General features: G+C 43.4%; 1 protein-coding gene and 1 long non-coding RNA gene across 4 annotated transcripts in view; one reads left to right on the top strand and one right to left on the bottom strand.

Annotated features, from left to right (window-relative positions):
* LOC130355662 (uncharacterized) overlaps positions 1 to 25,323 on the top strand; it is an 80,751-nt gene that overhangs the window by 33,103 nt on the left and 22,325 nt on the right. The window lies entirely within an intron of this gene.
* The window catches only part of STIM2 (stromal interaction molecule 2), a 137,705-nt gene continuing 120,104 nt past the window's right edge, over positions 7,723 to 25,323 (bottom strand). For 2 of the 3 annotated variants that reach the window (XM_056556051.1, XM_056556067.1), the window contains 5 exons: positions 23,821 to 23,988; positions 22,303 to 22,403; positions 20,540 to 20,778; positions 11,762 to 11,999; positions 7,723 to 9,515 (listed from right to left, as the gene is read on the bottom strand). In XM_056556051.1, coding sequence (XP_056412026.1) covers positions 9,041 to 9,515; positions 11,762 to 11,999; positions 20,540 to 20,778; positions 22,303 to 22,403; positions 23,821 to 23,988 — 1,221 coding nt within the window. In that variant the 3' untranslated portion in view covers positions 7,723 to 9,040. The remainder of the gene's footprint in view (positions 9,516 to 11,761; positions 12,000 to 20,539; positions 20,779 to 22,302; positions 22,404 to 23,820; positions 23,989 to 25,323) is intronic. The other variant, XM_056556058.1, reaches the window with a different exon arrangement.

Here is a 25,323-nt window from a genome sequence, read left to right as displayed (position 1 = left end):
AGTGGTCTTCAACCTGCGGACCTCCAGATGTTGCAAAACTACAACTCCCAGCATGCTGGGAGTTGTAGTTTTGCAACATCTGGAGGTCCGCGGGTTGAAGACCACTGAGAAGGGATTGACAGGCGGAGATGGACGGCCGGGACCATCCCCTCACAGCTAAAGCCAGAAAGGTTTTTTTATTTGTTCAATCGAGTATAAGCCGAGGGGGGTGTTTTCAGCATGAAAAATCCTGCTGAAAAACTAGGCTTATACTCGAGTATATACGGTAACTTTTTTCCATCCACTTGGCCATTTGAAGAGTTAACTTTTTGCAGGACCAATTGAGTTTTTACAATGACGCCTTTTTATTTTACTATAAAAAGGACAACAAAGTAAAAAAATAAATATATATATATTTTTTTTTTTCTGGGGTGGGGACTGTTTTTACGCAGTCAACTTTACAGTAAAACTAGTAAAACCGACATTTCTTTATTCTATGGGTCAATACAATTAAATTGATACCTGTGTTTACATGCTTGTCTATTACTGTTCTACTTTTTAAAACTTTTACCTTTTTTTTTCTTTTATCCATACACGGGACTGTATATGCAGTTTTTATTGGTACCATTTTTGTTTTGATGGGACTTTTTAATCACCTTTTATTCATTTGTTTTCCTCCATATATTGTGAAGAAAAAAAACAGCAATTCTGGCATTCATCGTGATCGATCATACACATTTTTTATTAGTTTGGACACTTCCGTATTCGGTGATACCAAATAGGTTGCAGGGTTATTTTTAATGGGAAAGAGGGGCTTTTATGTATTTTTAAAAATAAATGTAAAAAAAAAATTTATTTTACACTTTTTAAGTCCCCATAAGGGACTATTAGAAGCAATAATTAGATTGGTATGTACCTGTTTAGTACTATGAAATAACATAATACTGATCAGCACTATCGGCTATATACTTCTACAGCCAGGCTATGCAGGTTGCACAGGAAGAACAGCCACCCTACATGGAAGAGGCTGGTAAGATATCTCTGGTGACAATTTGCGCTCATTGCCGCCCCCCCCAATTGCACTGTGGGGGTCCAATGAGCTAAGCCACGAACACTGGCATTTCCAGTTTAGATGCCATGATCATCATTGAATACAGCATCTATAGGATAAATGGTGGACATCCACTGGAACTCATCTGCTATGTGGCAAGCGCATCTCCTGCACTTGCTTCATAGCAGTGCCTTAAAATGTACAGAGCTGTGTGCAAAGTTACTTGCTGTAGTGGTGTAAAGCAATGGGCATTCTCATTAATACAAATGTATGCTATTGCACTCCTTATGGTAAATAAAAAAAATCTTTCTAATATACTCTGTTTAAAAAAAAATAAAAAATTTACTTATCCAGAGCACATTTCCCCCATCTTTTGCACAGACTTTGGACTCCTGCTGGCCTGGCCGAAGTCCAAAATCAGGATATGCTGAGGGGTGTGTGTGCAGCCTTAGCCAATCATAGCTCATCTCACAATGAACTGCTCTGGGCTGTGTGTAGCAGAGTGAGGGGGGAAGTTCTCCCCTGTATGGCTTCAGATGATGTCACAGTCTGCTGGGGAAAGCCCTTTCCAGTCTGTGAAGCTGACAGACTGAGCATAAAATACAGAGCAATATAAAGGTAGAACACTAAAAAAGAATACAAATAAAAGCAGCGGGTGGTTTAGCATGATGGGGGCAGTGAACTGGGAGAATTATACAATTTAACAAGATCAAGAGAGGTACTCTTTATGGGGTTAAAGGGGTATTCCAGTATTAACATTTTGATATCTTGATGGGGAAGCAGTAGAAATAAGCTGCTTGTAGTGGTGGTGCATGGTAACTGTAAAACAGCTCCAATTCTTTTTAAGACTGAGTACAAGCACAAATACTTTTTTTCAAGTGCTTACTGATAACCAATAACCGATACTTTTTTTTAATGTCACGTGAGTGCTGGCTCTAGCCTTTGTGAAGCCTTAGGTGAAAGTCGAACATAAGGCCTTCACTGACACTCATAAAATGTAGTTAGGTATTAAATTCCACCCTTATTTGGTAGAAGCCCCCAGTAGGTAAAGAATTCCCTATTACGTAAAAATCCCCATTAGGCAGGTAGGGAATTCTCCTTTTAGATAGAAGCCTCCAGAAAATATGTAAGTAAAGAATCCCCCTATTGGGTTAAAGCCCCCTGTAGGTAGATAGGTTAGGTAGAAGCCCCAAGTAGTAAGGTAGGTATGAAACCTCCTTTGAGGTAGATGCCCCCATTGAGCAATTTCCTCCAAGAAGTCCCCCTGAAAATAAATCACACTGAGCTGCGCTCCGCTCTGTTGGTGATGCAGAACATTCTACTGCTAGCTAAAGTGGTGCAGGACCAGCCACACAGCATCTTGTGGCCTGTTCACCACCACTCCGGATTACAAAGTGAACAAAGAAGCCTAAGCGCAGGAAGTAGGGAAGGCGAGTGGGACTTATTTTTTTGTCTGCAGGTATCGGGATGGGTATTGGTTGTTAGGATTCGGCAGGATGGAGATGGATCCTCTGTGTCAGAGAGGGATTGGCGTGGACCGTGCCGGTGGACCGGTTCTAAGTTGCTACTGGTATTCGCCAGAGCCCGCCGCAAAGCGGGATGGACTTGCAGCGGCGGTAGCAACCAGGTCGTATCCACCGGCAACAGCTCAACCTCTCTGACTGCTGAGATAGGCGTGGTACAAGGAATGAGGCAAGAGCAATATCGGACGTAGCAGAAGGTCAGGGCAGGCAGCAAGGATCGTAGTCAGGGGCAACGGCAAGAGGTCAGGAACACTGGTTTGGAATACATGGAGAGACGGGTCACAGGGATGTTGAACTTATTAACAAAAGAGGCCAGAATACATTTTCCCACAGAACCAGAGTCCAAGAAGGCCACAGCTGAGAAGAAGGAGTTGGCAGAAGGAGAAACCCGTACGGGCACAGTGAGACGTGGAGAAGCAGACTTCAGACCAAGAGACGCCACTCCCACGTGAGCTGGGTGCGTGCGTGCGTTTCCCAGACGTGGAGGACGAATAGGGCAATCCACCAAGAAATGTTCGGTACTAGTGCAGTACAGACATAATTTTTATCTCTGCGGCGAGTCCTCTCTTCATGGGTCAGGCGAGACCGATCAACTTGCATAGCCTCCTCGGCGGAAGGCACAGGGGTAGATTGCAAAGGATACTGTGAGAGAGGTGCCCAGAGCGGTGGAGGAGATGGTTGTTGCTGTAGCTGTGACTGAAGTTGCTGTAGCATGGCGGTCAAGTGCGACAGCTGGTGACCTTGTTGGGTGATCAGTCGGAATTGCTGGGCGACTACCGTGAATATGTCAGCTAGACTTGGCTGCGGCACCTCAGCGGGATCCATGGCCGGATCTACTGTTAGGATTCGGCAGGCTGGAGGTGGATCCTCTGTGTCAGAGAGGGATTGGCTTGGACCGGTTCTAAGTTGCTACTGGTATTCGCCAGAGCCCGCCGCAAAGCGGGATGGACTTGCAGCGGCGGTAGCAACCAGGTCGTATCCACCGGCAACGGCTCAACCTCTCTGACTGCTGAGATAGGCGTGATATAAGGAATGAGGCAAGAGCTAGGTTGGACGTAGCAGAAGGTCAGGGCAGGCAGCAAGGATCGTAGTCAGGGGCAACGGCAAGAGGTCAGGAACACTGGTTTGGAATACACAAGGAACGCTTTCTCAAGGCACATAAGCAACAAGATCCGGCAAGGAAGGGAAGGGGAAGTGAGGTTATATACACAGGTGCAAGTTGGAAGCAAATCAGACTGATTGGGCCAGGCATCTTAAAGAGCCGGCGTGCGCGCGCCCTAGGGAGCGGGGCCGCGCACGCAGGGACAGCACAAACGAGGAATGAGTCTGGTAAGCAGGCCAGGATGCGAATCGCGAGCGGGCGCGTCCCGCATCGCGGATCGCATCACGGCTAGGGACATTATCGCAGCGCTCCCAGTCAGCGGGTCTGACCGGGGCGCTGCGAACAGGAGAACGCTGCGAGCGCTCCGGGGAGGAGCGGGAACCCGGAGCGCTCGGCGTAACACTGGTGACATTTGCACAAGTACAAAAGTCCAATATCTGCGCTGATGCTAATACCAGTATCATGAAATCCCGACCAGACACCACCATTAGAAGCAGCATGTGGAGAAGAGGCTCCCAGCTGCTGTACACTATCATTTTCTGGCACTGTGGTGGTTGAAAATGCTGCAAGTACATTGACTATGATAAAGATAAGACATTTTACTTGGGCCGTTATTTTGTACAGAAATCCATTAGGCACCCATTGAGGTTGATGTAGCTGTACCAAATTAGGGGGAACTCACACACGCCAAATTAGGGGGAACTCGCACACAAAAAGGCTGAGAGACTACATTGCACCTCTACTCTGAAATGTTCTTCATATAGCTGTTATATAGTATCAAGTATGTGAAGTCACATGCACTACAACTTCCTATAGTTTATGTTCTGTACCTTTAAGGTATGTTTACACCAAGAGGGTTTTTTTTTTTTTGTTTAGTTTTTTTGAAGTCCACACATGATTTGTGTGGAAACTTGTAACAGATTTAAAAAAAAAACATTTGGGGAGCTTGCTTGCCTATAGCAACCAGATTGCTTCAACTTTTTTTTTCTCTGCACAGGTTTCAATAAATTTCCCCCAATATGTTTACTCAAAGTCTCATCGACTCCAATCGGAAAACTACATGTAGAACAATATTTTTGATGTTTCTCGGCTGTTTTGTAACTAATAAAATTATTGTAGAGATCTTTTGATTCTTTCATCGATGGGACATGACAGCCATCTCCTCAAATGGGATAAGGGTCAAGGAATGATGTTCTCTGGATCCTGTGGATGTGTCATTGTCGTACATGATGTGTATTAGTTATTTATAGTATGTGTTATTTCTGTCTTAATAAAATCTGAAGTAAAACTGGAAAAACATAATGCACATTTCAGTTCCCCAGTCACTTTTCTAAATAAAAATAATAATACGTATAGCAGTTTAGGATGACCGACTACCCCAGTGTCTCTCAACCAGTGTTAGAAAACTTCCAGAATACTGGGAGAAGTTTTGCAAAAGCTTGAAGCACACTGGTTGAAAAACACTGAACTAAGTCTATATTGTCCCTTCTAGCAGTGTATAGTGTTGTGTAGCTGTAGACCAGTCATAACATGTGCATTATACCCATGGTCACTGTCCAAAGAGCTTGTTCAAGGCAGCAGTACTAGAAATGGAAGGTATTCTGGTCTGATAAATCAGGATTCTTTTACATCATGTACACAGTAAGGTATGGCTATGCTTCACTTACCTGGAGAAGAAATGACACCAGGATTCACATAAGAAGGCAAGCCTGCAGAGGCAGGGTGATGCTCTGGGAAATGTTCTGTTGGGAAACATTGGGTCCTCGCAATTATGAGAATGCTACACATACCACCTACCTAAAAAAATTTGCAGACCAAATCCACCTACAACTTGCAGGACTTCGTATCATGGTGCAAGGTACCAAGGGACACAATCAGAGGTCTTGCGGAGTCCATGTCACGATGAGTTGGAGATGCTATGATGGCACAAGGGTTCCACATAATACTTCATTAATGTCATGGCGGATTGGTGTATAACCGCAGTATGGATGTGTGGTCTTGAACTCTCCCTTTAACAGCAGTCTGGATTGTATAGTTTGGACCTCTATCTAGAACAGCAGTCTCGCTTTTTAGACTTAAAGGGGTTGTACCATCAACACCACTTGACCCCTATCAACAGGATAGGGGACAAGTGTAAAATCACTGTTAAGACCCAAGAAAAATGTAGAGAATGGTAGTCTTAAAGGAGTACTCCGCTGCTCAGCGTTTGGAACAAACTGTTCTGAACGCTGGAGCTGGCGCCGGGAGTGCGTGACTTAATAGCCACACCCCTTGACAGCAGTTATGCCCTCTCCCATAGACTTGCATTGAAGTGGTGGGGTGTGAGGTCATGAGGGGCCAGGGCTATGACGTCACGAGCTCCCGTTGCCAGCGTTCGGAACAGTTTGTTCCAAACGGTGAGCAGCGGAGTACTCCTTTCAGCAATGAAGCAATGGTCACGCACTGCCGCTCTATTCACTGTCTTTCAGACTGTGAAAAAAAAAAGCTAAGTAAAGCACTGGGATATTTAAAGACAGTCCTAAAGACAATGAAAAGAGAGGCAATGTACACCCCACTCCGATAAGTCTCACTAACCCCTTTCTCCTTCAGCCCCTCTCACCAGTGTCTAAGAGCTTTCAGTCACTGAGGACCCGACAGGTTAATAATAGAGTATTAGTGTTATTAATAGCATATTACTACAAGTCCTTACACACCAAAGATGTCAAATGGAAATTGTGATATAATGCCAGATCCCTGACCACTGGTAAATAAGTAATGAATAAAGAACTGAAGTTCAACAACTTTAGTGTTCCTAACAAATCTGCTGACCCATGCCTGTCTTAATCTAGACTTTTTATGGGAGAATTCATAAACTGTTCACATTTTAAAAGCTATAGTTAATATAAAGTCAACTCCAAAGACCTTATTCTCTTCATTTTTAAGGCCTTCAATTTAAGATTTGTCTCCATGTATGTACATCATTATTTTGTAACAGCTTACATTCCATCACATCAGAAAGAAATTACCCCTCAACACTAACTATTATGTTGGCACTGGTTCAATCATCACAGGGAAATTGAAATGGTTTGAAACAGACAGAGAGGGGCATCGACCACCAAAGATGAGCAAAACTACAGTAACCTGGCTGCATCAGAATCCAACGGATTGGCCATAAATAACTTTAGTTTGGCCAAATTGACTGAGGGTATGTTCAGACGAGCGGACCCAGAGCATATTTTACAGGGTGCCTCAGATGTGCCTGCTCGGAGCAGCAATACACCGCTACGAGCAGACACACCGCTGTGATGTGCGAGCCACCGCGCATGCGCGGCCGCTCCCCCTGCTCCCTGAGCTTGGCCAAGAGCAGCTGCAATGTACGAGCATACTGCGCATACGCGTGGTGACTCGCACATCACAGTGTGCCTGCTCGTAGAGGCGTATTGCCACTCCGAGCAGGCACATCTGAGGCACCCTGTAGCGGTCCTTCGGCTGCGGATCCGCAGCATAAAATACCCTGTGGATCTGCCAGTTTGAACGTACCCAGAAAAAGATAAAGTCCTAGAAGACCTCAGACTATCATCCAGAACTTTTCCGACCAAACAGAGAGCAATTTGAACGTGGATTTAACTTGGCCAGACTATATTAACCCTTTCGCAACCCATGAGAAATCTAGTCCATTATGGCGCCACTCTGGGTATATAGAGCAGGCCTCAGACTCCAGCACGCTCCATATCCAGGAAGCGGATAGTCAATTATAGCCTGCATGCAGTGATCACTGCAGCCGGCTAATATTCTCACTGTAAAAGCTGTCAATGGTGTCTTAAAGGACCTCTAAACCATCCCTGGTGGAGTAGTGGGGTGGAAAGTGCAAAAATAAAAAAAAATCTCTTTGTCCTAAAAAGGGCAAATCCGTAAGAGTCTGATTTGGCTGAGGTTACTATAGTTTTGCTCATCTCTGATGAGTACCAAATAATAGGTAAAAAAACAACAACACATTTGTTATGATACAGTATGCTGTGGGCATTACAAGCATAAGTTGCGCACACACCGTTCAGGCACTTGTCATAAAGTGAACTTCCTTCCAGAAATCAAATAAATTAGTTTATTGGAAAATTGTACATTTTGAAATGTAACAGATCTAGTGATTAAGATTTGAACAGGCAAAAACAAAAAGAAAAATATGTCGAAATATTGGCAAAAGGGGGTAGACATACATGTCTGTAGTAGCAAAAGTATTATTAGTTTAAAAGTGGCATTGTGTATGTTACAACATGTACAAATCTCTTGTAGCAGAGAAACAAAAAATGCGAGTTAGAGCTATAAGGGCCCCCACTGCAGGTATTAGTCGTCTGGGCAGTGTGAGAAGTTTATGGCATACAGTACGTATTAGCGGTAGCCATGGTGTCAATTTTGAGCTATGAAAATGCACGTGTCTAACACTCGAACGACAGGAACCATAAACATTACTTTGTTGTTTGCACATCTGCATGCTAATGTAGTCAGTGGGTCAGCCCGAGATACAGTAAAATACCTCCAACTTCTACACAGTACAAAGTATAGCAAATCCAGTCACCCTTTGCCTGTAAACAATCCTCGGCTTATTGGTTAATAGCACTTAAAGCACCAATCTAAGTGCATTACCTCCCGCAACGATCCACAATCATCGCTTGCATAAAAGATCAAGAGGGGGCCCTCTTGTTATATAATATCTACATATATCATACAGCTTGCAGCTCTGTGAAATCACAGTGAAAGCCCTGGAGAAACAAACACTCTTTACAGCAGGACGTCAATCTGTAACAGTAAGAATAGGTGAATCTAAGCTTCCCCCATACAAAAATGTATGAGAGTCTTCTGGAAATCGTGTCGATTAGAAACTCTAGGCTCTACTTTAAAAACCCACTTGATTGAAAAGGGAAAACCGACCCTCTTATCTGTCATTTTACAACTCTTTAACCATTTCACTTGCAAATTTCCTTTATCTTTTTCTTCCAGACTGAAAAAAAAAAGCCTTCAATCTGTAGTGCAATTTATTTACTTAAGTCCATAATGTAAAATGTCATAGCTCTGTGGAAAGATAAGAAGATGCTCCAGTAAACAAGAGATTGGCTAAGCCCAATGTAGGCTTAAGTAGTCTGTTTAAGCCGGGAAGTCTGAAGCGGCTTCTTAAAAATTTTGAACTAAAAACTTAAAAGCAGAAATAAATAGACAAAAAGGGACTGTAAACAGATCCACTTTCCATTGAACTTCAGTGATAAGAGTTGGTGTGACCTTCACAGTCGGTAAGAGTAAGACAAACCTCGGAGCATCACACCCAGAACATCCAGTCTTGAAAAACTCCACAAGGAGTTACATTCTTAAAACGTTAAAACGCTTCATCCATTGTCTTTAATCCCTTCAAGTCATTTACTTTGAGATTTTCTTCAGCAGGACTTTGATTTTCGATGGCTTCTTTTTCTCGCCATTCTGAGTCTGGTCATGTGGCGTGGTCTTTAGAACGGGAATTCCGTGAACTTCTTGGACTGGCTTGCTGTCGTTTGTAGGCGTAGGAAATGGAGGATGGGGTGGCTTGGAGGTGGGTAAAACACTGGAGAGTTGGTGTAAGCTGCAGGATTTCTCCAAAATGCCATTGTATACTTTACTGGCTGGGCTAAAGACCATGCTTTGGCTTTCTGTCAACCCTGTGGTGTCAGGGGAGGAGGCTTTAGACACATCTGGGGTTATGGGAGAGTCTGTGGATATAGACTCCTCGCACGAGGTTTCCTCTTTTGAGATCTTTCGTACAGGTTGCTGCTGACCCTCCAGACTTAAAGGAGGCGACTGTTTCCTTCCAATTGAAGAGTTTAAAGAATCACATTCTGAGCTCGTATCTTGAGCTTCCCTGACAACAGGAGAGAAAAAAGAAGTTTAGAAAACTCCTGAATTAGTAATTTTTTTTAAAGAAATTCAATAGAAGTGAACCCAAGATCTAAACCATAGATAGGATCAGCAAATGGCAAAAAGCATGGGGGTCCTGTTCAGAGTTGTGAGCAGGACGAGTGATGCTTGAATATGTAATTCAGTCAACTTTAGTGTTCCCTCTCTCACATGGGGATGGAAAATCGATCTGAAACGACTAATTCACCAAGTCAATAATAATCGATAATGAAAATTGGTGGAAATGATTTTCATTATCGAATAGTTGGACGGTCGATAAGGTTGTCTGCCAAACAACCTGCCCAGTGAGATCTCCTGCACTGCCAACCGGGAGCATAACCAAACTACATCATTTGCATATTTACATTTAAAGGGGTACTCCATCCCCAGACATCTTATCCCCTATCCAAAGGATAGAAGATAAGATGTCTGATCATGGGGGTCCCGCCGCTGGGGACCCCCGCAATATAGCATCCAGCACCCACCTGTAACTGCTTCCGGAAGCACTGGAGGATCTCAGGCTAATTCCTCCCGACCACGGGGATGGAAGATCGTGACGTCACGACTTTGCCCCTCGTGTGACGTCACGCCCCGCCCCCTCAATGCAAGTCTATGTGAGGGGGCGTGACGGATGTCACGTCCCCTCCCATAGACTTGCATTGAGGGGGTGGGGCGTGACGTCACAAGAGGGGCAGAGTCGTGACGTCAAGATCTTCCGTCCCCGTGGTCGGGAGCCAGAACCTCCAGCAGTTCCGGAAGCAGTTACAGGTGGGTGTGCTGCTCACTTTATTGCGGGGGTCCCCAGCGGTGGGACCCCCGCGATCAGACATCTTCTCCTCTATCCTTTGGATAGGGGATAAGATGTCTAGGGGTGGAGTACCCCTTTAAGGGAATATCTTTGCAATGGAGGGCTAAAATAATAATAAATAAAAAAATGGTATGATCTTCGTCACCCACCCTCACTATTAGCCTCTACCAGTAAGTTAGTGTAGGTGACGGTAAGGTCAGATTCCCTTTAAAGATTAGTATTACAGATTTGCCTGTTATTGTCCAATAGTTTTGTAGTAAACAATAGATCACTTAGGAGGTGCTGATCACATACCTGTTTATGATGATCGATCCCCCCCCCCCATTCCTTACCCTTGCTGAGTTTAAGGCTTTGTAGTTCCCTCTGATTCAGTGAATCTGTCATATGGGCTATGTTCAGCTGAGCTCCGTGTGGGGTCTGTACAGGGGTCGTGTATATATTAGGAAGGGTCGGGACATAGAGCAGGATCACTAGAGCGCGAGGCCATGCCCTTTTGTTGACTATGCACACCCCCATACAGTTACTGCACAGAGCTCAGCTAAACACAGCCCATAAAGTACTGCCCATCTGACAATTCACTGGATTTGTCTCCCTCTATGGGAGAGCCAGAGATACAGCGTTCCTGTGGAGAGGGGACACTTTTTTTGGTACTGCACTACTTCTTTAATCAGACTTATTTATTCAAGTTTAGATGGCTAACCTTAATAAGTAGATGGCTAGATTACTGCCAGAGGGCGCAGATTAATTCTAAAAAGTACAAAGCCCACTCTGCCGGCTATATATATTATATATAGCAAAATAATCGGTAGTTGCAGTATCTTGTAATACCTTTTTTATTGGACTAACAAGATTTTGTAGAGACAAGCTTTCGGGATTCCTCCCTTTATCAAGTCATATGCATTTTGCTTTTTGCATCACTGGACTAATATGGCTACTCCTAACTACTCATATATATATATATATATATATATATATATATATATATATATATATATATATATCACCTAAATGATAGACAACAATATTTTTGAAAAGGTCTAGAAAAAGAAATAAGCAGGCGTAGGAATTAGAGGCAGGAAAAGTCCACACACAAGCAAGCAACGGGTCACCAAAAATATATATTTGATGCATAAAAGAGAACATTTGTGGTCAAAATTGGTGCAAACATGCTAAAGTACAGTATTACAAAATGGACCACAAACATGACACCAGGGTATTTGTTAGGTTACATAACAATGTTGGGGCTCTGGTACAGGCTCTTTAACCTTTCACCAGATGATCCATGTGATCCGCACACAAGGCTGCATGATCTGTACTTGCTTCTGTGTCGAGGTGAATTCCAGGTAGATTATTGCTTCTATATACTAGTAATAGTTGCGTTGGTATTACTTTAGATCATCTACCTTTTGGGCATATTAGCGTGACTTAATTTCTCATACCACTGCTTTTCTGCAATGAAATATATGGCATCCTCTTCCTCCTCGGTGCGGTAAAGAGCAGGACAGCTCGATACTGACAGAATGTCTGGATCAGGTGACTGCAAGACGTGTTGAGACTGGGGGGAAGGTGGAATTACATTACGTCGAGGACGACACATGCTGCTGCTCCGTGCCAATGTTCCATGAGTTTTCAGAATGGAACCTTCAGAGACAGGAAGGGAATTTTAATAGCACAAAAGAAAACAAAACAAAAAACCTAAACATTTAATAACCATTAGATCATATAATATAAACACCCAGGAAGCTGTTTACAGGAAAGTAATAGCTTCTAAAATAGAATGACACATTTACTACTTAATATTGGACATAGCAAAATCATTACAGCCTCTAATTTATTACTGGACACCTTCCAATACATTTTCAGGCTGCTGCTTCTGTGCAGTTTGCTTCTGTGGACACTAGGGGGCCCTCAAAACAAGTTCAATTCCACATAGTGCTTTTCTGTAATAAATCTGCAGATTGTTTGGTTGTATGCGTAATAGTATCTTGTCTGTCAATGCTTAAAAGAAGAAAACAAAAATGCAATAGTAACGTAAACTGCAAAAAAAATTTTTGCCATGATTTCCAAAATTTTAATAATTTTCTTTTCAAATGTCAGCCTTCAAACTGGCTCCCAATGACTTAGATATATGCCTCCTTATAGACAGTCAGCAACCGGGAGTGTGGTTGATATGTTATAAAGCACTACAGCCTACTGGAGTCTTAGAAGAGGCAAATATCTATATCTATCTCCTATGCTTTGATTATTCGGGTTAGCTTAAAGGGGTACTCCGCCATAGACATCTTATCCCCTATCCAAAAGGGTAGGGGATAAGATGTCTGATCGTGGGGGGGCCCGCCACTGGGGACCCCTGCGATCTCTGCTGCAGCACCCCAGTCATCCGGTGCACAGAGCGAACTTTTCTCCGTGCCAGATGATGCGAGTCCGGAGGCTTGTGAAGTCACGGCCACGCCCCCTCAATGCAAGTCTATGCATTGAGGGGGCGTGTCCGTGACAGCACAAGGAGGCATGGCCATGACGTCACAAGCCTCCACCGCTGCACCCGATGCTCCAAATGAATGCAGTGTGCAGCAGGGAGATAACGGGGGGGCCCCAGCAGCAGGACCCCCGCGATCAGACATCTTATCCCCTATAAGAGGTCTAGGGGCAAGGGTAGGCACTCGAGTTCCTGGTGATGCTTGCGGAAAGCTGGATACTTGAAAAGAAAGAAATCCCGGCACTCACTAGATTCTTCTGCCAAGTGTAAAGGTTTTTATTTAAACAGTGCAAGTCACAAATGACGCGTTTCGGCCAAAGCCTTACTCCGACTGAGTAAGGCTTTGGCTGAAACGCGTCATTTGTGACTTGCACTGTGTAAATAAAACACGTTACACTTAGCAGATGAATCTAGCGAGTGCCGGGATTTCTTTCTTTACACGTAGTTTATACGCTGTGTATTTTACACTGCATATTTCTGTTCTAGCAAAGTCTATGGGAGTTATAGTAAACATCCATAGACTTTGCCAGCACTGAAATACGCAGCTTAAAATGCACAGCTTATACGGTACGTGTGACCCTAACCCTCAGGGAACAAATAGTTTAGAATAAAACATAGATGGGGCCCCACATGTTTGGACCCCATTGATGATCAGATCTGTAATACCGGATAATGTTTCCAGACCCCTATGGAGCTTGGCATACATAAGCATTAGAGGTAGGACAGGGAAACAGGGGCAGTTACCCTTTCATCATAGACACTGGTCAGGATCCAGTCATAATAAACACTGAGGTAAAAGGATAATCTGCACTAATACAGTAGGTGGGACTGTAGTTACAGATGGTAGCAAGTTTACAATGGTGTCAAACATTTACCAAGTCTAGGGCTATATGGCGACTTGGGCTGCCAAAGATTGACCTGCTGCTCTCCCTAAATAATTCTAAATCGCAGGACGGATGGCGACTGTACGATCGCAACATGACCCCGTTCACTTACATATGTAATTCAGGGATCGCAACGCTTCAGTCCTAGACCGTGCAACCGTGTTTAACCCCTTAAAGTCGCAGGACATAAATGTACGGTGAGCTGGTACTTAACGCACCAGGACGTACATTTACGTCCTATGCATAACCGCAAACATCGGAGCGATGCTCGCGTCATGCGCGGCAGGTCCCAGCTGCTGATAGCAATCGCGCGGATGTCCGCCATTAACCCCTCAGATGCCATGATCAATACAGATCACGGCATCTGCAGCATCGCGGTACTTTAAATGGATGATCCGATCATCCAGCATGTCGGCCGGAGGTCCCCTCACCTTGCTCCGGCCGTCTCCCGGGGTCTTCTGCTCTGGTCTGCGATCGAGCAGACCAGAGCAGAAGATGACCGATAATGCCGATCAGTGCTATGTCCTATACATAGCACTGAACAGTATTAGCAATCAAATGATTGTTATAAATAGTCCCCTCCCCAATAAAAACGTAAATTGTCCCATTTTCCCTATTTCACCCCCAAAAAGTGTAAAAATAAATATTTTACATACATATTTTGTATTGCCGCGTGCGTTAATATCCCAACTATTAAAATAAAATGTTAATGATCCCGTACGGTGAACGGCGAACATTTTATTCCCAAAAAAATTATTTAAAAAAGTATTAATTTTTATATAAGCAAATATGGCATCAATAAAAAGTACAGTTCATGTCGCAAAAAAAATGCGCCCTCATACCGCCGCTTATACGAAAAAATCAAAAAGTTATAGGTCTTATAAATAGGGGGATTTTAAAAATACTAATTTGGTTAAACAGTTTGAGATTTTTTTTTTTAAGCGCAACAGTAATAGAAAAGTATATTATCATGGTATCATTTTAATCATATTGACCCAAAGAATAAAGAACACGTCACTTTTACTGTAAATTGTACGGCGTGAAAACGAAACCTTCCAAAATTTGCAAAATTGTGGTTCTCTTTTAAATTTCTCCACACAAATAGTATTTTTTTTTGGTTGCGCCATACATTTTATGGTAAAGTGAGTGATGCCATTACAATGGACAACTGGTCGCGCAAAAAACAAGCCCTCATACTAGTCTGTGGATGAAAATATAAAAGAGTTATGATTTTTTGAAGGCGAGGAGGAAAAAACTAAAACGTAAAAATAAAAATTGTCTGAGTCCTTAAAGGAGTAGTCCAATGGTGAACAACTTATCCCCTATCCTAAGGATAGGGGATAAGTTTGAGATCGCGGGGGGTCAGACGGCTGGGGCCCCCTGCGATCTCCTGTACGGAGCCCCGACAGCCCGCGGGAAGGGGGCGTGTCGACCTCCGCACGAAGCGGCGGCCGACACGCCCCCTCAATACAACTCTATGGCAGAGGCGAAGCGCTGCCTTCGGCAATCTCCGGCTCTGCCATAGAGATGTATTGAGGGGGCGTGTCGGCCGCCACTTCTTGCGGAGGTCGACACCCGCTATCTGGCCGGAGAGCCTGGCCCCCGTACAGATAGATCGCAGGTGGCCCCAGCGGTCGGACCCCCCGCAATCTCAAACTTATCCCCTATCTTTAGGATAGGGGATACGTTTTTCACCACTGGACTACCCCTTTAAGGCCCAAATGGGCTGAGTCCTTAAGGGGTTAAGACAAAGTCGCTGTGAAGCCCCAACGTGGCCCAAAGTAGTGCCTTTACCCGATGCCGGGGTGTATGTTTGCTAAAGAGGGCCTGTCTGCTATATAAACATAGCTATTCCTATTCTAGGAGTGTCGGTGTCTAGGGCAGGCAGTGTTTCCTAGTCAGTGGGCCTCCAGCTGTTGCAAAACTCCAACTCCCATCATGCCCGGACAGCTGGGAGTTGGAGTTTTGCAACAGCTAGAGGCACATTGGTTAGTAAAGACTGGTGTAAGGACACACCCCATTAAGGGTGGGTTCACACTACGTTTTCTCCCATACGGGAGCGCCGGCCGGATTGAAACGCTCGGTCCGGTCGGCTCATTTTTGCGCCGTATGCGCTTTTACAACCGGACCTAAAACCGTGGTTGACCACAGTTTTAGGTCCGGTTGTAAAAGCGTATACGGCGCAAAAATGAGCCGACCGGACCGAACGTTTCAATCCGACCGGCTCATTGAAATGAATGACATACGGGAGCGCATACGGTGACATACGGGAGCGCGAGCTTTTAGCTCCCCCCTGCTGTATGCGCTCCCGTATGGGAGAAAACGTAGTGTGAACCCACCCTTACAAGGAAAACTGTATCATCCAGTTGTCGATTTACTCATACATTGCCAGGAGGAACAAAAAAAAAATGCAAAAAAATATACAAAAATAAAAAGATACAGAATTGTTAATTCCCCGGGATAAATATTGACTAAACCAAACAGGTCAGGAGAGGCCACAGGTCCTTGTCTGATTCAGATCCAGATTGAAACATTGGTAAAGCCCAGAGTAACTCAATATGTCTTCTATTAAAAAACAAACAGCAGCTTAATCCATTACAAGGCTACAGCCAAATCTTTTGTGTACAAGTCTTACATCAAGTATTTCAGCACCATGAAAAAAATACATTAATAATAATCCCTTTGTGTACAGACGACAGCGATCCAGCTCCTCAGCCCCTCCCTTCGTGTACGTGACTTACCAGCATTTTTCAGGAGACCATTACCAATGCATTGTCAGGACTGTGAATAATTCTAATAAACTGCCTTAAAGGGGTATTCCGGTGGAAAACATTTTTTTTTTTCTTTTTTAAATCAACTGGTGCCAGAAAGTTAAACAGATTTGTAAATGACTTCTATTAAAAAAAAAAAAAAAAAAATCTTTGCCCTTCCATTACTTTTTTGCAGCTGTACGCTACAGAGGAAATTCTTTTCTTTTTTAATTTCTTTTTTGTCTTGTCCGCATTGCTCTCTGCTGACACCTCTGTCCATATCAGGAAGTGTCCAGAGCAGCATAGGTTGCACTGGGGATTTTCTCCTGCTCTGGACAGTTCCTGATACAGACAGAGGTGTCAGCAGATAGCACTGTGGACAAGAAAAAAAAAAAAAAGAAATTCAAAAAGAAAAGAATTTCCTCTATAGCATACAGCTGCAAAAAGTACTGGAAGGGTAAAGATTTTTTTTTAAATAAGTAATTTACAAATCTGTTTAACTTTCTGGCACCAGTTGATTTAAAAAAAAAATACAAAAAAAATAAAAAATAATTTTTTTTCCACCAGAGGACCCCTTTAAGCCAAACTAAAGAAGTGATGAAGGTTGTGAAGCGTAAATGCTTAAAAATATGGCCTACAGTAACCCTACAGCCTAGCGGTCTCGGCATGCTGGAAGTTGTCATCTTTTAAACAGCTGGAGGTGCAGAGTTATGAGACCACTGCTATAGCCTGCACACATAAGGCTGCACTACTGAGATTCTGAGGACAACAGCTCCTATTCCCATTCATGTCAGGTGTACGGTAGCCACAGATCTGGATAAAACTGTCCAAAATACATGGACACGAACAAGTGCAGCACCCGTACCTGGTAGGAGGTAGAGGTTGTTGAATTTCATTTCTCTCTTTATTTTTTTAATATCTCTATGACAACAATGTACCTCTACGGAAATGAGTCTTTCAGTTTTACAGCCTCAGGCCTGAGCTGGTGACTAGAGATGAGCGAACTTACAGTAAATTCGATTTGTCACGAACTTCTCGGCTCGGCAGTTGATGACTTATCCTGCATAAATTAGTTCAGCTTTCCGGTGCTCCTGTGGGCTGGAAAAGGTGGATACAGTCCTAGGAGACTCTTTCCTAGGACTGTATCCACCTTTTCCAGCCCACCGGAGCACCTGAAAGCTGAACTAATTTATGCAGGAAAAGTCATCAACTGCCGAGCCGAGAAGTTCGTGACGAATCGAATTTACTGTAAGTTCGCTCATCTCTACTGGTGACGTCAAAATAACTATTATCCATTAACTTCTTTCTGCCGCAGAAATTGTACTTTTTTTTTTTTTTTTTTTTTTTTTTGCTTTTGCTATTTTCCTCCTCACCTTCTAGGACATGGAGTGAAATAATAGTGGAGTAAAATAAAAAAAATATTAAAATAAAAAACAACTGAAATTGTGTCACCGTGGAGTAAAAATGATATGCTAACTTTAGCATTGTTACGTTTCCCTACATTTAATTATTTTTTTCTTTTAAACTATTCTAAACTTACGGTATCTTTTGGTTTACATTGCTACGCGAGGGCTTTTTTTGTGCAGTGATCTGTAGTTTTTTTTAATTGTTAATATTTTGGGGGTAATGGGTCTTTTTGGTAGCTTTTTAAATCTATGGTTATTGCTATGCAGGGTAATAAAAATATATATTTACAGTTTACTATTTTCTTTTACAAATCCAAAAAATACCAGTCCTCAAAGTTATATGGATGGAAAGTATTAATCTATTACCACTAAATAGTAGGTGAAGGAAGAAGAACCGCAGGGCCCTGTGCTTCTTCCTTCACCTATGTAGTGGCAATAAATTAACACTTTCAATCCATATAACTTTGATGACTGCTATTTTTGGGATTTGTTACTTACTTTCTATTCCTTAGGGTATAGGAACCAAGCAGTAACCTAAGTTATCTGGTAAGTACAGTGATCTGCACCCGACTGTCATTTATCAACTATTTTCTTCTGTCTAAAATGGAAGGGGGGGGGGGGGGGGGGGGGGGGACTTGTCTATATAATCACTTGCTTATGTATTGCTGTGTAACGTCATTCTGTGTTCCATTACATTCTGCCTGTAGCAGGGTATAAAAAGGGCACAATCAATGGTGGCCACGGGAGTCTTCAGAAGGACCCCAGCTACTATGACAACTAGAGATGAGCGAACTTACAGTAAATTCGATTCGTCACGAACTTCTCGGCTCGGCAGTTGATAACTTATCCTGCATAAATAAGTTCAGCTTTCAGTTGCTCCGGTGGGCTGGAAAAGGTGGATACAGTCCTAGGAAAGAGTCTCCTAGGACTGTATCCAAATTTTCCAGCCCACGGGAGCACCTGAAAGCTAAACTAATTTACGCAGGAAAAGTCATCAACTGCCGAGCCGAGAAGTTCGTGACGAATCGAATTTACTGTAAGTTCGCTCATCTCTAATGACAACCAATCAACACTATATTAGTAGACACTGTCCAGGTATCTGTATTCTACCAAATGTGACAGGTTAGTCAATTTTAATAAGCAAGTTTAATGGCTGCATAATTTGGCTTATGAATTTTTTGTACAGCTGTCTGCTGCGTAAATGAGTGACATTTATATTACACTTGAGAAAACATGTGTCTTATGTAACAGATAAAGCATGCCATGCTCTAAAACAGCATTTCCCAACCAGTGTGCCTCCAGCTGTTGCAAAACTACAGCTCCCAGCATGCCCGGACAGCCTTTGGCTGTCCGGGCATGCTGGGAGTTGTAGTTTTGCAACAGCTGGAGGCACACTGGTTGGGAAACACGGCTCTATAAGATGTTCTGTCTGCAATTATAAGTCACATGACATCATTTCCTGTCTCAGTCAGTATGCCGTTTAGTTTGCAAATAGATTTGGCACCCATCTTGGGTTAAGTTGGGACAAAATAGGTGGTAATTGCATTGAAAGGGTTTATTTAGATCGGGGGAGTTTTGTGGTGGAATGAGGCTTAAAGTGTACCTGTATCATTTTAGTTGACTTTTCAGGATAAGTTTTCCTGTGTGTACATAAAAAGCACTATTTATGGCCATTATATTAGTGGTATATTGTATTTTTTGGCAGATTTCTGCTCAGCAGGCTTCATCTATAATTTTAAGTTCTCCCAGAACCAGTGGGCAGCGAGCCTTCTCTCCCCCCCCCCCCCCCCCTATAGACTTTAATTGGCTTGTCTTGCAGACACAGGACACAGATGAGCTGAGTGGAATATGGTCTCACAGGGGAGGGGGAGAAGGAAGAAGTTTGAGAGCAGGGACAAAAAAATTTAAATTTTTTGTCTAATTAGATATAATACACATTTTCTTATTTTCGCTTGTACGATTATTCTGCTTCTGCTGTGGAATTTTTGCATTGTGAAAAGGGGATTTCCGGCCTTAGATATCGTATCGATACGATGTTTGATTGCGGGGGTCCCGCTGCTGGGACCCTCATGATCTCAGTGCAGCTTCCGGCATTCAGTGCTGGGCGCTGCCCGTGAGACGGAGACGTGATGTTACGCCATGCCCCCCCTCGTGACATCACGCCACGGCCCGTCATTCATGTCTTCCTAATCTGGCATTTGGCATGGAGAGGTGAACTCTACGCTAGATGGGACACCTATTGAGTAAATCAATGAGAGAATAGCCAGTTTCATGCCTATGTCAATACTCTGAGCATTAGATGGGTGCCTCAAGAATGCCATCACCCAGCATGCAATGTGTCACTCCACAACTGATGTGGTGACCCTTAAAAATGGGTTGTCTTTAATTCCTGAATGGGGAATGTTAATTCCTGAAAGGACCTGAAACATTTTACACAGTGCTCCTAAGCTTTAAAAAGCAAGTATACATGGTGCCTATGGGATAAAGAGATTATACATATGTAATGTAGCTTGTCTGAGAAAAAAAAAATGTAAAATAAATCAGTAAATTAGATAATGAAGTATGTGCAAATAACCTTCTCTATTTCTAAAGCCTCTATACATACAAGTTATTTCTCACGATGAGCAGTTATAACTGCTACCAGACAGAAAAAGAACATACATACCATGGAACTGGGAAATGATTGGAGGCGTATCTTCATCCAAGTCATCCACCCCACCAGCTATCGGGTAAGGAGGAATTGAGACCCTGGGCATAACCACCCAACTGTGGTCAGAGTAAAGCGTAGATGTCAGGTTTGGCAAACCCGAATTGTGGACGATCTGAAAACCACACATCTTCTCAATCTGTTGCCAACGATAAAGTCGCTCTCGCAGACATGTGGTTAACTCAGAAAGAGCTTTCCTGCAAAATGAAAAGTCCCCGTCAGAGCATGGGAGGAATACTGAAATGCCATCCTAACTACCTTCTGTCGAGCCCAAGGCCTGATTATGGAATCATACATGTGAATTATAACTGTATTTGTGTATAATGTATAATCTAAGGCATGGGGGAGGGTTCATTCAGACTGTGTATTCGTTTTGGTGTATTCCAGCTTTAATGGGGGGGGGGGGTCTATCTATCTGCGTTATACCTCCTTTGAAGTCAGGCACTCTGGCCATCATAAAACAAACTAAGATAAGGGACCAGGAAAGAGGGATGGGATGGCAGACCCCCCCCCCAGATTAATTCCCTTTTCCCTCCTAAAAAAACCCCACTATAAAGCGGAGATGCTGGACAAAACTTTGTCCGAGTCTGTGGCAAAAGCTGACAAGACATCCTAAGATACAGCTGGACTCTCACTCACAAGGACTGCTGTACCATTATGCTGTAAGGACTTTTTGTTTGCTGACCTTGTCTTGCTGAACTCATATTTTTGTACCTTATCAGATTAACTGTTTCATTAATCAGCTCTGGTCTTTGATCTCTAAATATATGAGCTCACCTTTCTGAAGGAAGCTCTGGTGAAACACGTTTATCAAAGGGTTAATTTGGTGACTTTCTGGGACTAGTAGTGGATACCCAGAGGCTGGAGGCTTTAACCCTTGCACCATCACACACTCTCTAGCATCTTGACTGGACTGATAGGGTGTGATCGTGACACCTTCACATCATTTACGTACATGAACACACTGATGCAGAGTTTGTCATCTAGCACACTTGTCTTTGTCACCATCTGTTATCTGTGTTCTTTGGGGGGGGGGACGACGATTACATTCTTATCCCCCAAAATCAGTAGGCCCAAAAATGACAATCCGGCTTTTCAAATAAAGCACCCAAGTTATTCCATACAGTATACATAAATGGGGGGCTTAAAGGGAACCAATCATCAGATTTTACCCTATATAATGCTTGGCAAAGTGTTATATAGGGTAAAATTGTTGTCCTCACCATCCCCGGGGCACGCTCCTGCCCCCAGGGATGGTGAAGATATGAAGTTATAAACTAGTCTCCGCCGCCGCCGTAAGTAGTCACCTGGGCGGGGAGCTCTCCTCACCAACTACCGTTCTTCGACCGGGAGCGACGCCCCCTCCGCTTGATTGATGAGCCGCGTCACTGTTTCGCTCACTGAACAGACGGAGCAGAACGATGACGCTGCCCGTCAATCAAGCGGAGGGGGCGTCGCTCCCGGCCTAAGAACGGAAGTAGATGAGAAGACCTCCCCACCCAGGTGACTACTTACGGTGGCGGCGGTGATTAGTTTATAACTTCATATCTTCACTCTCCCTGGGGGCAGGAGCTTCCCCCGGGAATGGTGAAAATAAAGATTTTACCCTATATAACGCTTTGCCAATTTTTGCCAATTTGATGATTGGTTCCCTTTAAAAATGTTTGTAGAGAAAAGTCACCCAGATAAAGCTTTGAGGGTGCCATGATGAATGAACTTACTTTGCTTCAAGAATCTTATGGTCCACCTCGTCCAGCGATGAGCTGTGGGCAACATGTAATGTTCCAAAGACTGTGCTCCTTTTCTTCTTTATTTTCTCTGCCTAAAATATAAGTAAATGACAGCTACTGGATGTAGTGAAACAAAGACACATGATTCATGATTAAAAACTACATTGAATACCAAGTGAAAGAAATCCATCGCCTACATAACGCAATATAAAATGTAAAAAAAATGCATGCCAGATTCTTAGACATTTAAAGGACAGGCAGGGGGAGAGAAGCGGGCGGCGGTCTATGGCCCCGCAAAAGCCGCTGTAGTTCATTGATTTAAAGAAAGAGCCGATAACTTATACCAGAATATCGATATAAGTTATCAGCCATCGGCCCTAACATTCACAGATTATCAGTATCGGCCCTAAAAAAATCAATATCGGTCGATCCCTAGTTAAAAGGCGAATGAACAGGAGTAGAACGAGGAATTACTTACATTTGTCCAGATGTTTTAAAAATATGGCCCCCGTTGTTAGAATGCTAATTAGGTTTAGAGCACAATGGAGGCAGGAGCTGGCCTGCTGATCTTCCCTGCCTCCATCCTGTATGCTGCACTCTGCCCGAACATCATCAGCATATTCATTCTTCACTCACATCTAAATGACTAGGACATGAGAGTAAACAGAGAATACAGGACAGAGGCAGGGAAGCTCGGAAAGCTGGCTTCAGCCTCCATGGTAGGCTGGGTTCACACCACATTTTTGCAATACAGTACCTGGATCAGGTTTTTGATTTAAAAAAAAACTGATTTCTCAAAACCTGGCTAAACTGTATCGAAACGTGTGCAAATTTTTATCTGTATACGGTTTGAAAAATGATGTCCGGTTGCAGCCGTGTAAGAAAAAAACGTATACGTTTTTAACTTTTCACTCCATTATGAATAAAGTTTCATTCGTTTGATTGAAATTCCAAGAAAAAAAACTGTGCAAAAGTCAAAAACCGTATGGCGAAAACTGCATGGAACCGTACGCACATACGGTTATTTACGGTTCCCATTGACTCCCATGTTAAAAAAAAATAAAATAAAATGTATACGGTTTAATACGGTTTTTCACCCGAACCAAAAACCGTGGTAGGCCATGGTTTTCTGTACGGGAAAAAAAAAATTTATAAAAATAAAAAGTTAAAAACCATATGGTTTCAAAAACAGACAACCGTATACATTATAGTGCATACAGTTTTAAATGGGAAGTCTATGTGCACGCTTTTTTTTTTTTATGAAACCGTATGCTGAAACCGCATAGCAAAATCGTGGTGTGAACCCATCCGTACTCTAAACCTAATTGGCATTCTATATTTACAATATATGACAATTTAATGCAACAAACCCTCATCTTAAAGACTCCTGATGTCTGAGCACAGCAGTAACCTGCTAAGGTAGCCATTTGTGCATATGTGCTATAGACACTACAGTTTTATCAAATATAATGCATTCCATACAAATCTCTTTCCTTTGAACCAACTTACCTCCTCTTTGGCTATTGCGAGCTGCATTTCAGCATTCTGTTTCTTGATGTTGTAGTACTGCACTTCCACCTCATGTGTTAACTGCAGCCATTTCTGGAGCGTATCGGGAACAGACCAGTTACTCCTCAATTCAAACTCCTTTTCTGCTTTTTTCAGTGCCATGCGAACCTGAAAATTTCAAGAATATAGATCTCAATTTTACTCAAAACATCATAATAGAAAATGTCTTTTTAAGGTTTTACTACTCTAAGCATTTACTACTTCTACCTTATTTACCGTATTTATTGGCGAATAACACGCACTTTTAAAACTTTATGGCAAAAACCCTACCTGCCAGTTATACGCTGATAAATGTTCTGGTCACTGATTCAAAGAGGCCGCAGCGCCAGCTGTTTGTTAAAGATCAGCAGCCCGGCCGCTTTAAAACAGTGACCAGTCGCGGCTCCTGCGGGCCAGGACACCTCTCCCCTTGCTCTGCATTTTATATTCCATTACCTGGCGGCGATCTGGCAAGCTCAGGTCATCGGCAGGGTCTTACGACCCCGTCTCCTGCCGGCTCCTCTGCATGGTGTCAGGGTGTCCTTATTCCCTGCAGCCGCGGCTGGTGACTGTTCTAAAGTGGCTGCGGCCAGGCTGCTGAACGTTAACAAGCAGCCAGCACTGCGGCCACATTGACCAGCAGCGGCTTCAGGGAATGAGGAGTAACGTCCCTGATGCCGTGCAGAGGAGTAGTCACTGGTCCTGGACATACCTGCCGCACAGCCTTGCCAGACCTGCCGCTGACCTGAGCCTGCCGGAGCGTAGCCATGTAATGGAGTATAAAAAACATCAAAAGCAGGGGGGGATAACGAGCAGGGGGGGGGGGGGGGATAACGAGCAGAGGGGGATAACAAGAAGAGATGGGATAAAGAGCAGATGGGGGAATAACAGGGGAAAGGATGCACACAGGGGACCAGAGGGGGAGGGGGTAAATGTAGTACAGAGGCTCATAAAAGGGGATGAATTATGTGGCACGGAGGGGGGACCAAACTGAGGAGCAGGGGGAATCAAAGTTGGTGGGATAAGGAGGCATATAGTTCAGAGCTTCCAAGTCATTTATTTTTCATAATTTTTTTCCCCTCAAATTTTCCTGTGAAAATGAAGGTGCTTGTTATATGCTGATAAATGCAGTAGGTGCAAAACAATTTCTCCTTAGGACTTTAATAAAAAGTTGTTTAGTTTCTCTTCTACAGCCTCTACAGTTTGCTTCTTGCTATATTTGTACACAGCCCATGGTGTTCTTTCCAGCAGACAGCTCTTCATCTACAGCCAATGTGAGCGGTCCTCCAGTGTTTCCTTTTCTCTGTCCACAAGCCCTCTTCCCTGCTGTTATCTCTAATACAGAGAGAAGAAAGTCTGTCTACTGGACTCTCCTTTCTCAGAGCAGCAACTAAACCCCTTAAGGACGAAACCCATTTTGACCTTAAAGGGGTATTCCAGGCAAAAACTTTTTTTTTATATATC

Source organism: Hyla sarda, chromosome 1 (genome assembly GCF_029499605.1).
Source record: "Hyla sarda isolate aHylSar1 chromosome 1, aHylSar1.hap1, whole genome shotgun sequence".
Classification (NCBI taxonomy): domain Eukaryota; kingdom Metazoa; phylum Chordata; class Amphibia; order Anura; family Hylidae; genus Hyla; species Hyla sarda.
Note: the sequence above shows the minus strand (reverse complement) of the source record. Positions and strands in the feature narration are given on the sequence as shown.